General features: G+C 39.9%; 1 protein-coding gene across 1 annotated transcript in view; it reads right to left on the reverse strand.

The window, feature by feature from the left end:
* The window catches only part of LOC122799665, a 1990791-nt gene that overhangs the window by 155943 nt on the left and 1820928 nt on the right, over positions 1-13920 (reverse strand). The window contains exon 49 of the mRNA XM_044068913.1: positions 12879-13088. Within this exon, the coding sequence (XP_043924848.1) occupies positions 12879-13088 (210 nt within the window). The remainder of the gene's footprint in view (positions 1-12878; positions 13089-13920) is intronic.

A 13920-nucleotide genomic window follows, 5' to 3' on the forward strand; every position in this document is an offset into this window, starting at 1 on the left:
TGCTGTGGAGTGACCTGAGTGCTTGTGTTATACGGCGGATTCTAGCTCCCGACAGGCAGCTTACTGTGACCTTTTCCTTGTTTAGTCTGGTGAGCGGGACGTCAGTGTGTCTGACTATGGAGTCACCTATTACAAGTGTGTCTGGCATGTTGTTTGGCCTTAAGGGCTGTGACTGTTTAGCACACTGACTTTGTGAACTATGTGTTGCATGTGCTATGTCTTGAGGTGGTGGTTGCTTGGGTGTCTGCTTTGGAGGCCTCTGTTGTTTTGGTAGATTTTTAATCAGCGCCTCCGAGTATGTTTTTGTGTGTTTATGTGTTTGGTTTGCTGTTGTGATAGTTCTATGTGAGACTGGGTTTGTGGTGTGCGTGGTTACCTTCTCCTCCTGACTGGTCTTGCCAGTACTGAATTGAGAGAGCTCAGCCTCCAGTTTGGCTATATAGTTGCATCTCTCGCATATATTTGTATTTGTTGGGAGGAGGAGAGGGTTGTCTGTGTACATGAGGCAATTGTAACATTTCTCAAGATTCCCAGATTCACCAGCTGAACAGGAGAGGACGCCAGCAACTGACCCTTCGACATGCTAGAAATAGTGAAAAAGATTGCTGTGAAACTGAGTCAGAAAGGACCTATAGGGAGATGTGTACTCAACAGAATGTAGGTGAATGAAGTACTTTCTTTTGTTTAAGAGTGCTTTACCTGTATAAAAATGCTTTAGGAGCAAGTGCTGAGCTTTTCAGATAGAGTATAGGCTGTTTAGATTGCAAGTAGAACAGTTCTAAGGGAAAAATTGAAGAGCAGACTTGGCGGAGCCAGAAAAAGTTTAACCTTGTTTAACTAAGTTTAACCTTGTATAACTGGCGCTGCGCTATGCGCACGACAGCAAAGCCGCAAAGGCAGATTTTAAGCAGTGAACTACAAAAGAGCTAGGAATGGTCCCAAACAACCAATTACTACAGCTTCTTGTGCTGAGGTCACTTCCCCCAAGGACAGGTAGGCTGCTCAAGGCTCCCCACTCCCACTGGTGAGCAAAGAAACTTCCTTCTATCCAAGTAAGGTAATGGACAACACAGGAACTACACCACAGCCCAAAATACAGCAATGCCTGTATACTGGTCTAAACTAGTTGAGAAAGGCGGGAAAACAAGGATTATTTTTTGTTTTTTTTTTTTGTAGAAATACACAGAAAATGCAGAGACAGTGATAAATTAGTTACACAGGCTAGCACACTTTAGTGGGCAGCCTCCACAGTTAAATTAAACAAACAAACAAGCAAACTTTCGATTAAATTTGACTAAATGTAACTTTAAGTGCAGATTTAAAAATAAATGCAGTAATCAGAAAAAAACAGTTCAGGCTAGTTTAAAGTAAGCAACAGAAGCTATTTCCAGTGAAAAAAAAGCAAATATACTTAAATCCAGAAGGTAGTCGCTTTTTCGAGTTCCTTGCTGCTAGGACCACTCTGTAAACCCACGTGGAGCTTGTCTGAGCAGTACAGCCAGAAAAAAACGCCCAGAGGCGGATTTTAAGCAGTGAACTACAAAAGAGCTAGGAATGGTCCCAAACAACCAATTACTACAGCTTCTTGTGCTGAGGTCACTTCCCCCAAGGACAGGTAGGCTGCTCAAGGCTCCCCACTCCCACTGGTGAGCAAAGAAACTTCCTTCTATCCAAGTAAGTTAACGGACAACACAGGAACTACACCACAGCCCAGAATACAGCAATGCCTGTATACTGGTCTAAACTAGTTGAGAAAGGCGGGAAAACAAGGATTTTTTTTTGTTTTTTTTTTTTGTAGAAATACACAGAAAATGCAGAGACAGTGATAAATTAGTTACACAGGCTAGCACACTTTAGTGGGCAGCCTCCACAGTTAAATTAAACAAACAAACAAGCAAACTTTCGATTAAATTCGACTAAATGTAACTTTAAGTGCAGATTTAAAAATAAATGCAGTAACCAGAAAAAAAAACAGTTCAGGCTAGTTTAAAGTAAGCAACAGAAGCTATTTCCAGTGAAAAAAAAGCAAATATACTTAAATCCAGAAGGTAGCCGCTTTTTCGAGTTCCTTGCTGCTAGGACCACTCTGTAAACCCACGTGGAGCTTGTCTGAGCAGTATAGCCAGAAAAAAACTCCCAGAGGCGGATTTTAAGCAGTGAACTACAAAAGAGCTAGGAATGGTCCCAAACAACCAATTACTACAGCTTCTTGTGCTGAGGTCACTTCCCCCAAGGACAGGTAGGCTGCTCAAGGCTCCCCACTCTCACTGGTGAGCAAAGAAACTTCCTTCTATCCAAGTAAGGTAATGGACAACACAGGAACTACACCACAGCCCAGAATACAGCAATGCCTGTATACTGGTCTAAACTAGTTGAGAAAGGTGGGAAAACAAGGATTATTTTTTTGTTTTTTTTGTAGAAATACACAGAAAATGCAGAGACAGTGATAAATGAGTTACACAGGCTAGCACACTTTAGTGGGCAGCCTCCACAGTTAAATTAAACAAACAAACAAGCAAACTTTCAATTAAATTCGACTAAATGTAACTTTAAGTGCAGATTTAAAAATAAATGCAGTAATCAGAAAAAAAAACAGTTCAAGCTAGTTTAAAGTAAGCAACAGAAGCTATTTCCAGTGGAAAAAAAGCAAATATACTTAAATCCAGAAGGTAGTCGCTTTTTCGAGTTCCTTGCTGCTAGGACCACTCTATAAACCCACGTGGAGCTTGTCTGAGCAGTACAGCCAGAAAAAAACGCCCAGAGGCGGATTTTAAGCAGTGAACTACAAAAGAGCTAGGAATGGTCCCAAACAACCAATTACTACAGCTTCTTGTGCTGAGGTCACTTCCCCCAAGGACAGGTAGGCTGCTCAAGGCTCCCCACTCCCACTGGTGAGCAAAGAAACTTCCTTCTATCCAAGTAAGGTAATGGACAACACAGGAACTACACCACAGCCCAGAATACAGCAATGCCTGTATACTGGTCTAAACTAGTTGAGAAAGGCGGGAAAACAAGGATTATTTTTTTGTTTTTTTGTTTTTTTTGTAGAAATACACAGAAAATGCAGATGTACATCAAGTTTCTGCAGCATGTATTCCAATTTGTTGGAATGGTTGGGAAAAAAGACTGGCAACTCAATGACCTGATTGATATTTGACTCGGAACAGACTTTAGGCAAAAAGGAGGGGTTTGTTCTGAGAGATACTCTATCAGCATGGAAAATCATGTAAGGAGGTCTGATAGATAATGCTTGAAGTTCAGACACTCTGTGGGCAGAAATAATGGCCACTAGAACAATAGTTTTCCAGGACAAAAATTTGAGATCACAAGATGATGCTGGTTTGAAGGGGGGAAAAATAATTTGAGACAGCATAAAATTAAAATTTCAGGGAGAATAAGGAATTTTGACAGGAGGTCTCATGTGAAAAACACCTTTAAGAAAAACCTTAGATAACGTATGGGCCATAACATTTAATCCATCAAATCCAAGATGGAAATTTGATATGGCAGCTAACTGAACCCAAACTGTGGCAGCTGCTGCTCCTTCCTTAAAAATCATTGTCAAAACTCTAAAATGGATGACAGAGGAGCTCGGAAAGGGTCAATTTTTTGTATACTGGCCAAAACTGAAAACCTTTTCCACTTACTGCGGTATAGACAATAAAATTTGTCTTGTGTCATCTGAGAGTGAATGAAGACTGGCTATTTGGGGAAGTGGATCAGCCAAGCAGTCAGCTTTAGAGACAGCAATGAAGGATGGAGGTCCCCTGATGGGTGTGTCAGGAGGTCTGGAACTGGGTCCAGGATCCATGGATCCTCCAGCAGATGATGGTGAAGGAAAGGGAACCACATCTGTGGAGGCCAATGGGGGGCTATGAGGATAACAGTCCTTCCCAGCAATTTTGCTTTCTGTAAAAACCTGGGTATCAGTGGAATAGGTGGGAATGCATATAGGAGACCCGGAGGCCAATCGTGTGCGAGTGTGTCTCTCAGGGGATGTCCCAGAGGTGGTATTAGGGCAAAGTAGCTTCTGCATTTGGTATTGCTGTGACTGGCAAAGAGGTTGCAGCAAGGCTGGCCCCATTTGTGGAAAATCAGTTCCACAACATGTTCGTTGAGAGACCACTCATGAGGCAACAGGATTGCCCTGCTCAGCTTGTCCGGTATCACGTTGGATTTCCCCGGGATGTGTGTTGCTAACAGAAAATGCTGGGATGACACAGCCCATTGTCATACCCTGAGGGCTTCTCGACAAAGTGGGTAAGACTTGGTTCCGCCCTGTTTGTTCAAGTACCAGACCACTGACATGTTGTCTGTCTGAATTGCAATTGTCCTAGTGGAAGAGAGTCCTGGAAGTACTGCAACACCTGAAGTACTGCTCTCAACTCCAGAATATTGATATGCAGATGTGACTCTTGATCCTTCCATGTGCCTTGGGCAGTCTTTCCCTGAAAATGCCTCCCCCCACCATATCAGGGAAGCATCCGTGGTCACAGTGGCTACTGGGGGGGGGGGGCACACAGGGTCTTCCTATTGTGACATGAAGAGACGTCAACCACCACTGAAGGTCTCTCTTGCAAGAATTTGTGATGAGAATCATATGGTTCATTGGTAACTTCTGGTAAGACCATTGAATGAACAGGAGCCAATTTCCTTAGAAAGGGAAGAATGGCCTGAAGCGTGACCATTCGGAACTTCTCTTTCTTTACAAATTGGTTGAGTCTGCTGAGGTTCAAGACAGGTCTCCAGTCCCCTGTTTTCTTTAGAACCAAAAATAATCTTGAGTAAGTTCTGAATCCAACTTGGTCTGCTGGGACTGGCTGGATGACTCTTTTTTTCTAGCAACTTGTGGACCTCTATGGTTGCTTGTTCCCTGAGACTGGGTGGAACATCTGGGATTCTGTTTACAGGAGTGGGAGGGGAAGAGAACGGTATGAAATGCCCTCTGGAAATCATGCTTTGTACCCAGATATTGGACGTTATGCTTAGTCAGGCTTCTGGGTACAAAGATAAGCGACCCCCGACTGCCTCCAGAGCCGGACACCTGGGTCTCCTTTCAGGAGCACTGGTAGGGCTGACCAGAGAACTGGCCTCTGTCACCCTGCTGATGTGGACCCCCCCCCTGCTGCACGGGCAGCGTCTTCCATTATAACCCCTCCTCTGCCTTGAGAGGAGGTTTCTCCACATGTGTCCTGAAAGGCTCCCTGTGCTTTTCGGAACCACATTTTTCTGCCCTTAGGACCCTTAGGATAGGGCCTAGTAGAGGTAGAAAAATGGTCTCCAATGGCAGATAGAGTCTTGCCTTCCTGCTCACACCTGGTTAGAGTTTACTTTACCTTGGGCCCAAACAGGGATGAGCCATCAAATGGAGTGTTAATATAGGAAGACTTGAAAGGCTCCGCAAAGGAACAGAGATGCATCCAGGCTTGTCTACGCAGAGCAATGCCTGAACTAGCGGCTCTACTCAAACCATCAGCTGCATAAGATATGAGGTGCATGGACGAGTTCACAATCGAGTTTAGGGTAGTGAGCTGTGTGTTAAATTTGTTGGCAACCCCTGCAGCTACCGTACCCTGGACAGTATCTCCTAGCTCTTTCAGGAGATCTCTTTGTAGTTTTGTAAAATGGGTTAAATAGTTCAGTAATCGAAGGGAAAAGGTTGCTGAACTAAACATGCATTTCCCATATCTATCCATGATCCTAAAATCTCTGTTAGGAGGATGGACATATGAGGACATCTCAGATGTTTACTTTTTGGTGGCTGCAGCCACCACCATGGCATCAACAGGCACTCCCTTAGTCAAAAAGGCTTTGTCCACTGGGGCAGAGATGAACTTATTTGGCTTCTGAAGGACAGGTTCCATGGCCTCCAGAGACTCCCACGCCTTATGAGAGATCAGCTCCATGAGCTCATCGTAAGGCGGAGACACCCAAGAAGTGGAAGTGGAAGGTTGAGACCTGAAAGCCTTCAAGAGCACTGACTTGTCTTTAGTAGGGCTTTTAGACTGCCAACCACCCTGCTGATTAAGGATCTCTAATATCTCTGCAAAGGAGATATCCTCAGAGAGGGATCGAGGGGACCCTTTTGACTCATCCAAGTCAGTGTCAGATGTCAAAGACTCCTGTGGGGAGTCCAAGTGCCTCCTCTTGCACTGTCTCTTCCTGGGTACCTCCTCAGTGGGAGGATCTGGGGAGGTCTCAGAAGAGCAGGGGGCACCCTGTGGGGCTACTTGAGGCTCAGGGTCTCTACACTTGGGTGGACCGGTAGAAGCAGGAGCAGACACAGGCGCTTGAGGGGAGGAGGAAGCCAGACCTGATGCTGATGATGTCTTTGGAGACAGGACTCTCCTCATGGCATCGAACGCACCATGGCTCCATTGAGAAGGGGTAGATGGATCCGAAGGGACCGTCCGATCCTCCCGCACCGAAGCCATGGGCTATGAGCCTGAAGTAGGAGCCAAGCTCATCCGAGCCGAAGCCCCGAGAGGAAGAGTCAGCACTGACAAATCAGTACGACTATCCTCCCCAGACCCGACAGGAGAGTGTCAGCTCCTAGAGTCCCTGGTCGGTGCCGAGGACATCCGAGTAGATGGAACCGATAACACCAGTGCAGGTCTCGGCTCCACAGGCTCAACAACTATCAGGTCGGGCTCCTTCTGCTCTGAAAGTCCAGTATGGCTCGGAGGAGAAGTAGTCAAGTCTGGGTTAATGGTTAATGGTCTTCAGCTCCGACGCCTTCGTCGGAGCCGACAACAATTTAGCAAGGCCTGGTGCCCATAGAAACTTCTGCACTAGCTGGTCCATATCCATATCTGAGAGGCTGACAGAAGACTTCGAGGAGTGCACCGAAGGTGCTGATTGGAGCAGAGGAGATGACGGAATCTCAGAGACCGGCTCCAAAGCTGTGAGCTGGCTCCGAACAGAAGGGACACTCGGTTCCAAGGACAGTGGAACTGATGACCCTACGCCCTCCATTTTTTTTGTCTTTTTATATGCTTTCTAGTCACCTGAGGATTTGGAAGACTTTGAGAATCTACTAGCACCACCCTGGTCACCCAGCACTTCGGAGAAAGGGTGCTGAAGTAAACCTCTGTCTACTTATTTCCTCCTTCTTTCCAAAAGTACCCTGGAGGAGAAGGAGTGACATATACTGCAAGAGTCTTGGAGGTGTTTAGCCCCCAGACAATAAACACATTGAACATGCCCATCAGTGACTGACATTTTTTGTCCACAATCCGGACATTTTTTGAAGCCAGATTTTGGATGAGGCTTCTCTTTCTCATCAGCCATCTCTATTATCAGATTAAACAATTTTAAAGAATTGAAACAACACACTTAGAAATTATCTACCAAAGTACACCTAAGAATGAGGTTAAATACAAGGCCAACTCTTAGGCCCAACACTATAGAAAAACAGAAGCCAACACAGGGCACTAATCTAAAACTAAGTCTGAGTCTAAAACTATAGAGATTTTATATATATATATATATATATATATATATATATATATATATATATATACACACACACTATCCTATCAAGAAGTCAAGAAAAAAAGTTTTTAAACTTGCAAATAGATAAATCTATTGATTAATAATGGTCCGAGCTATCTGGACCACAGAAATCTGTGCCGCGGCAAACTAGATCTTAGGTAATTCCAGCAGTGCATCATGGGATAAGGGGCTTGGTCTTGAGCTACTGGCAAACCTTGAGCATTGCTATAGGCCTTGTTGTTGCCGAGGATCGGCTCCGAACCCATCAGTGAAAATAAATGGCGAGTTTTAACAACTTCACATGGTTAGATTTATACAATCGTTAAATTTTAGCCAACTAGAATATTTAAGGTCTGGTAGATAAAACAGCAGGGTAGCAGATGAATCCCTGCTACTTTCCACCCCTCTTCATGGTTTATGATGATGTTTAATTGACATCACATATGGATGTGCACAGATTAGGACTGCTGACTTCATATTTTTCTTCCATATTGTTTGTAATTAATTTTTTATGCATTGGTTTAGATTACAGTTTTGCAGAATTATCAAGCAGTATAAACCCCCATTATCACTGACATCAACGATGGTAAAACATGACACGAAATGACAATCATTTCCTTGGGAACACAATGTCCAGTATGGTCTATTTTACATTCTGAAGCAATTTTTCCTTAAGATATGTTTTAAATAATTTCCTTACTAATGTTGTTGAATCTATATTATTCCAGTCTGTTTCTAGTAAATTTAAGGTCCTATCCATTATTATTTTCCCTCTTGAGTTTCATGCAAGAAATGTATGAATTCCTCTAGGTAATCTGCACTTGATTTTGGTGGTCTATACACCCCAACAATTGTCATATGTTCTGGGGTTGTTCCAGGGGTTGTCTTTATTGCCACTGTTATACAGTCTACAGTATAGTACACCCTATATGCCAGGATCCAACCTAATACACCCCCCTCTCTCTATCTCCCTTTATACTATATCTTTATCTCTCTAAGCTTTGTAGACTACAAAAGATCTCTTGTGGGCCTATGACAAGATGTCACAATTTTTTTTGTACATATATTTCTTGTATATAGTTCTTCTTTATTTAGATGCTAGAATCTTCCAGTAAGACTGGTATGCTATAGACCTAAATATGTGATTCCAAATTCAGTCTGTCTTTTGCTCTAAATAACCTATATGTTTATCCCCATCTATGTTCACTACAGCAAGACTGTCTTTATTTAAACTCTTTATGCAATTGTTTTAACCTTACTGTATCGTGCAACTGTATATATTCCAATTGTATTGTTTTTGTACTTGCTTTGTTAGTAGTATAATTGGAACTTTTCTCCATGGGTCTCCACTGAAAATGTGCCTTTTGGCTCAGTTGGACTAACCCAGTTAATGAACGAACAATAAATAATTTGGTGTTATCACTGATCATGTAATAATCACAGGTCTCATAACATTCTTTAATGCTTTAAAAGAACCAAACACCACTGTGGATGCTGAAAAGTAGCAGTGCAAACTTTAATATAAGCACTTTCATCCACTTCACTTTTACTGTAGACTTCATCAGATGCGGTTTGTGCTGCTACTTTTTCAGCATCTGCAGTTGTGTTTGGTTTTTTTATTCAGATTATTTCTACAGGCAGATTTTTTTTTTAATTCTTTAATCCCTATCATAACACCTCTATCTGACTTTTTGGTAAAATGTCTACTAGAGTAAAAATATTTATACATGACAGAACTGGTTTCCATTCATTGTTCTTTAACCATGTTTCACAAACAATAACAACATCAATATTGTGCGAATACAGCAAATTTTCCATTAGAAAAAATGTATTATTAATGCTTCTAGCATTAACAACCAGCACATATAACTCAGATGTTGCTATTTGTGAACTGTTACATTTCTGACAAGGCAAAACTCCTGTTTTGTGTTAGTCAAATACTGCAATAGTGCCACTGTAAAAAATCTCATCCCTTGTCTTGACAAGTATACCCCATCCTGTCTTAATACATGTGTTCCCATAATTAGGCTTGAATGCTCTACTCATTTCCCCTTTTTTAAAATGAGCCATTTTTTTTCATTTAAGTATTTACCCAAAAAATACTTTCATTCACTTTTACCTGATTCCTTTTTATATGTGACTTGCAAAAAATACATCCTAACACCTGTATACTACCTCAGAGAGAGCTGTAAGTTCCCTACCAACAGTCAGATAATCCTTGAAGATGAGATCATCTGTACCAACATGAATAAAAACTGTGCCATACTTCCTCTTTTAAATTAAGGCATTCGAAGGCCCTACTCATATCCTTAATTTTTGACCCTGGCAAGTATAACACATCTTTGATGTTTATTATCCTCTCTGCATATGCAGGTAGCCGTTCCTATAATAATTGAATCTCCAATTACTGGCATTTCTTTTCTAACTAGATCTGAAGATTCTCCCATTTCTAATTCAGTAATGTCTGCTCTAGCAATTGATACAAAGGAATGATTTTCATTACCTTTAGTCTTATTAATCCCACAGTTTTCATTGTTTATTACATTTGCAAGCAAATAATTCTCTTCCAGCTGTCTTTGTACTTCCACACCTTGATCCAGGTTGTTGACTTCAGTCTTCTCCTCTTTGTTCCTACAATAATTTATTTCAATTCTTCCAAGTTCAATTTTGATTTCTCCCTTTTAGCCTGCCCCTTGTCTCTTTTTTTCAATTTTCTCTGTTGGAAAAATTATGTCATTTTCTGTATACAGTGTTATCATTCCCTGCAATCTGCATGTTGCATAACAAAGCAGTGTCCTTTTTAGTATGTATTATTTTTGCATTATGGACATTTCAAATTTTTCTTCCTCCTAATTACTTGTTGTGAAATTCTTACTTCCTCTTTTTTATTCTACATGGTCTGAATTCTCTGATTGCTAAATACTTGTAAGGTAAATTCCAATGTTGTCATTGGTAATAATATGTTTAATAGGGGTTCAGTAATCTTCACTGACAGTGTTCACTTCCATTCCAAAATATGCCTTGTTTGCACTTTGCTTAATATTATTTATTTCATTAGTCTAGTCATTAGTATACATAAAAACAGTTTTTCAAGCAGTGCCAATTACATAAGTGCAATAGTGGTAGATTGCTGTGGCTATGGTTTGCAGGGTCCTGGGTTCAAGTCTTGCAAGGGCTGATTATTTGGCTGAGGTGGCTTACTGGTAAATTTCATTGGCTGTGGTGTGCAGGGTCCTGGGTTCAAGACCTGCAAGGGCTGTTTATTAGGTGGGACGTTGGCATATTGGTTAAGGTATTTACCTTACAAACACAAGGTGCAGGGTTTTATTTTCAGATGGGCTACTTGGCTATGCTTAAAATGGGCCACTAGGGCATTTAGACTAGTACTAACCTATGAACCTAAGTCTAGATTTAGTACTACTAATAATAGTAAAATCATCCAACTGTTGACATAAGCAACATAGGTTTCTAGAATTATCATGTGTTACCATTCTATATACATATCCATTTAGTACATGGTGCAAGATACATGATCTTTAGCAAATCATTAATGGCATACTCATTTAAGGAAACCATTTTTGGCTACATACAATGAAAAAAATGAAAAGAAAAGAATAATCGAAATCTGTTAGTAGTGAATTCAAAGAAATTAAACTAAATAACAAATTAAGTAAAATTGTATCAGGAAATCACATAGAATATGCAAGTAATTATTAAATTAAGTACATTGAGCTAACTTTGAACAATAATTCATAAAGTCGTCACTCTTACCTAGTTGTAGCATTCACACTAAAATATTGGATGTCCTTTACATCGTGTGAATGAACACAGCAGCATCTAATCACTGCTGTTCTCAGTTATACCTCATTATAATGGTAAAAATCAGAACTAAAAATTAAAATATAAATTAAAATAATGTATTTTTTACCAAACAGTTACACAATAGATTACAAACTAACACTGGGTTGTTTCAGATAAGCTCTAGAAGTGAATGGCTGAAGCTTACCTCAGAAAACACTCTGAAAATTATGAACCATCTAAAACCATTCAGTTACAAAGAGCTGTAAATAAGAATTCCTGAACTCCTCTGTCAGTGTAAGGTAGGGCTGTTGGCAATACTAGTAGGGCTGACCTTAGGAATGCCATAGCACCCTTACCACCTCCAACTACCTGCACCCCCACCCCCAGTTGTCCTTCATTTCACAGGCATGTTTTGTTTTTTAACAAAGGCTCATTATTTATTTATTTATTTATTTATTTCATTGCACTTAAACAATGTATTTCATTGCCCAAAGAAATAAATATCTTACTTCACTGGGGTCAAATTCTAACCTGCCAGAACCTTGAAAGTATAGGTTTTAACTTCCCCTCCAATAAAAAATTTTTGTAAAAAACATTTCTTCATTGTTAGCCAGGGTTCAGCTGGGTAGCTAAAAATCGAGAATCAATCCACAGCAACCCCCATGAGTTTTGTACCCTGCTTAAGTTTTCCCTCATGTGACCCTCCTTCCTCTTTTAGTCATTTGTTTCTTCTAGGACTTGTGCATTAAATTATTTTAGATCTCATTATATAGATTTTTTGTTGCCATCATCCAAGTGACTCTACAAACATGTAATTTCTAGAACTGCAAATGATACTCTAGATTTGCTGTCCCCAGCAGTTTATGGAGGGAGATAACTATTTTGTGGTTTCAATTACTACTGTTTCTTAGGTAACAGCTTGCACAAATCTTAATTTCATCTTGCTTTTTTATGAATGTCATTGTTTAATTTTTCCATTGTCGGGTCTCTCCATTGTACATGTTAAGACTTTTCAGATTTGTCTTGCAAATACTTACTGTTTGAATTATTTATACTGCCAGACATATGTTTTTCATAAAACAGTATGGATGATTTTAAATTCTTTTTTCACTATCATGTCCCATATCTGTACTACTGAACTTTACACTGATATCACCTCAGTAATGCAATAACCTTCAGTGTTTTGCTCTCCTTGATATCTGACAAGTAATCATACCATTTACTGGTTACTTAACCAGTGATTTTATTTGTATTACATCTTTAGAGTTAGTCCTCCCATGATCAAAATACATTTTTACAATTTTTGCACAGAACTCAATTAGGTGATTTTTCAGAATATTTTATAGTGAGAAACAAAGACATGGTAGATTATTTATGTCATAACATATTTCATATGATTTATATAACGTATATTCTTAGTCCCATTAATTAATAAAATAATAGAACTGACAACTTTGCTTTAATATGTAGGAGAATAATATAATAGCAGTGTAGCAGACAATGCCATAAGTATCTATAAGTTTCACTGTGTAATCCACCTCTCGCATTTGGCATCCAGGGTACTGAGTTTGAGTCTTTCCTACCTGCCTGATTTCTTTCTCAATTTTAGTTTGTTGAAAGTGGCTCATTTTGGACTGTTTCTCATGCTCATCAGTCAATGCCCTCAGCTGGTGCTCCTTTTCTTCCATGTCTTCAAAGACCCTCTCCATGGTTGCCATCTTCACATTATCTAGCTGCTGTCTGCTTCGTGCTTCTTGTGACACTCGGTGCTCAAACTCTTTGAGTAGCTGTTTCTGTGAGGCAAGAAAATACAACTTTGTCAGACAATCTATCAAACAAAACATTTATTGGCTTGAACTTCATATTTAATAAACCCAGAAGGCACAGATATATGCAATTAGGAAAACTCAGCACATCGCACCAGTTAGACATGGCCACATATGAATGAATTTTGGACTAGGGTAGTGAAGTAAATACTACAGTGGAAATTAACTTGTATGTCTTTTACTAACATGCATAATAAATTAAACTGCAAATTACACATTAATTTTCCGTCTTTGGTAAATGACTTTTCTTTTACTAAATGGAAGTAAGCCACGAACATAATGAAATAAATGAATTCTGCAAGAAATTCTGCAATGTGGATAACTTCTAGATAGTTTTCTATTAATGTAGTTGAATTTATTTCCTATAAAATAAAATAAATGTGCCTTAATATGCAAGCTTGGACAAGGAAATGGAAGGCTACTGACATTCAGTTTTTCTAGTTGATGTCATATGAGTCCCTGACATTTACCAGTAAAGCAAAAAATGTGTGAACTTCTATTGAAAAAGGACAGCACAGCAAGTTTTGACTATGTGCAATTGAATGTGATGAGTTAATTAGCATGCAGGTACTCACATGTAAGAAGACTAATTTTTTAACGTAATTTTTTAATTGCATACTGCATATGTAGATCCTTATTTCTTATCAAGATAAGTTAAAAGTATAAGAAGTGTATGGTCTCTTTGTTCGGAGTGACGAGATTCAGATATCTAGCTGCCTACTTATATTCTGTGGCAGAATTTAGAAACTCTTTGTTCAGCCTGAAAAGAAGATTCTCCTCATATGATTGATTTCAATAA

The sequence above is a fragment of the Protopterus annectens genome, chromosome 1.part0, assembly GCF_019279795.1.
Source record: "Protopterus annectens isolate FY-2018-M chromosome 1.part0, PAN1.0, whole genome shotgun sequence".
NCBI lineage: Eukaryota > Metazoa > Chordata > Ceratodontiformes > Protopteridae > Protopterus > Protopterus annectens.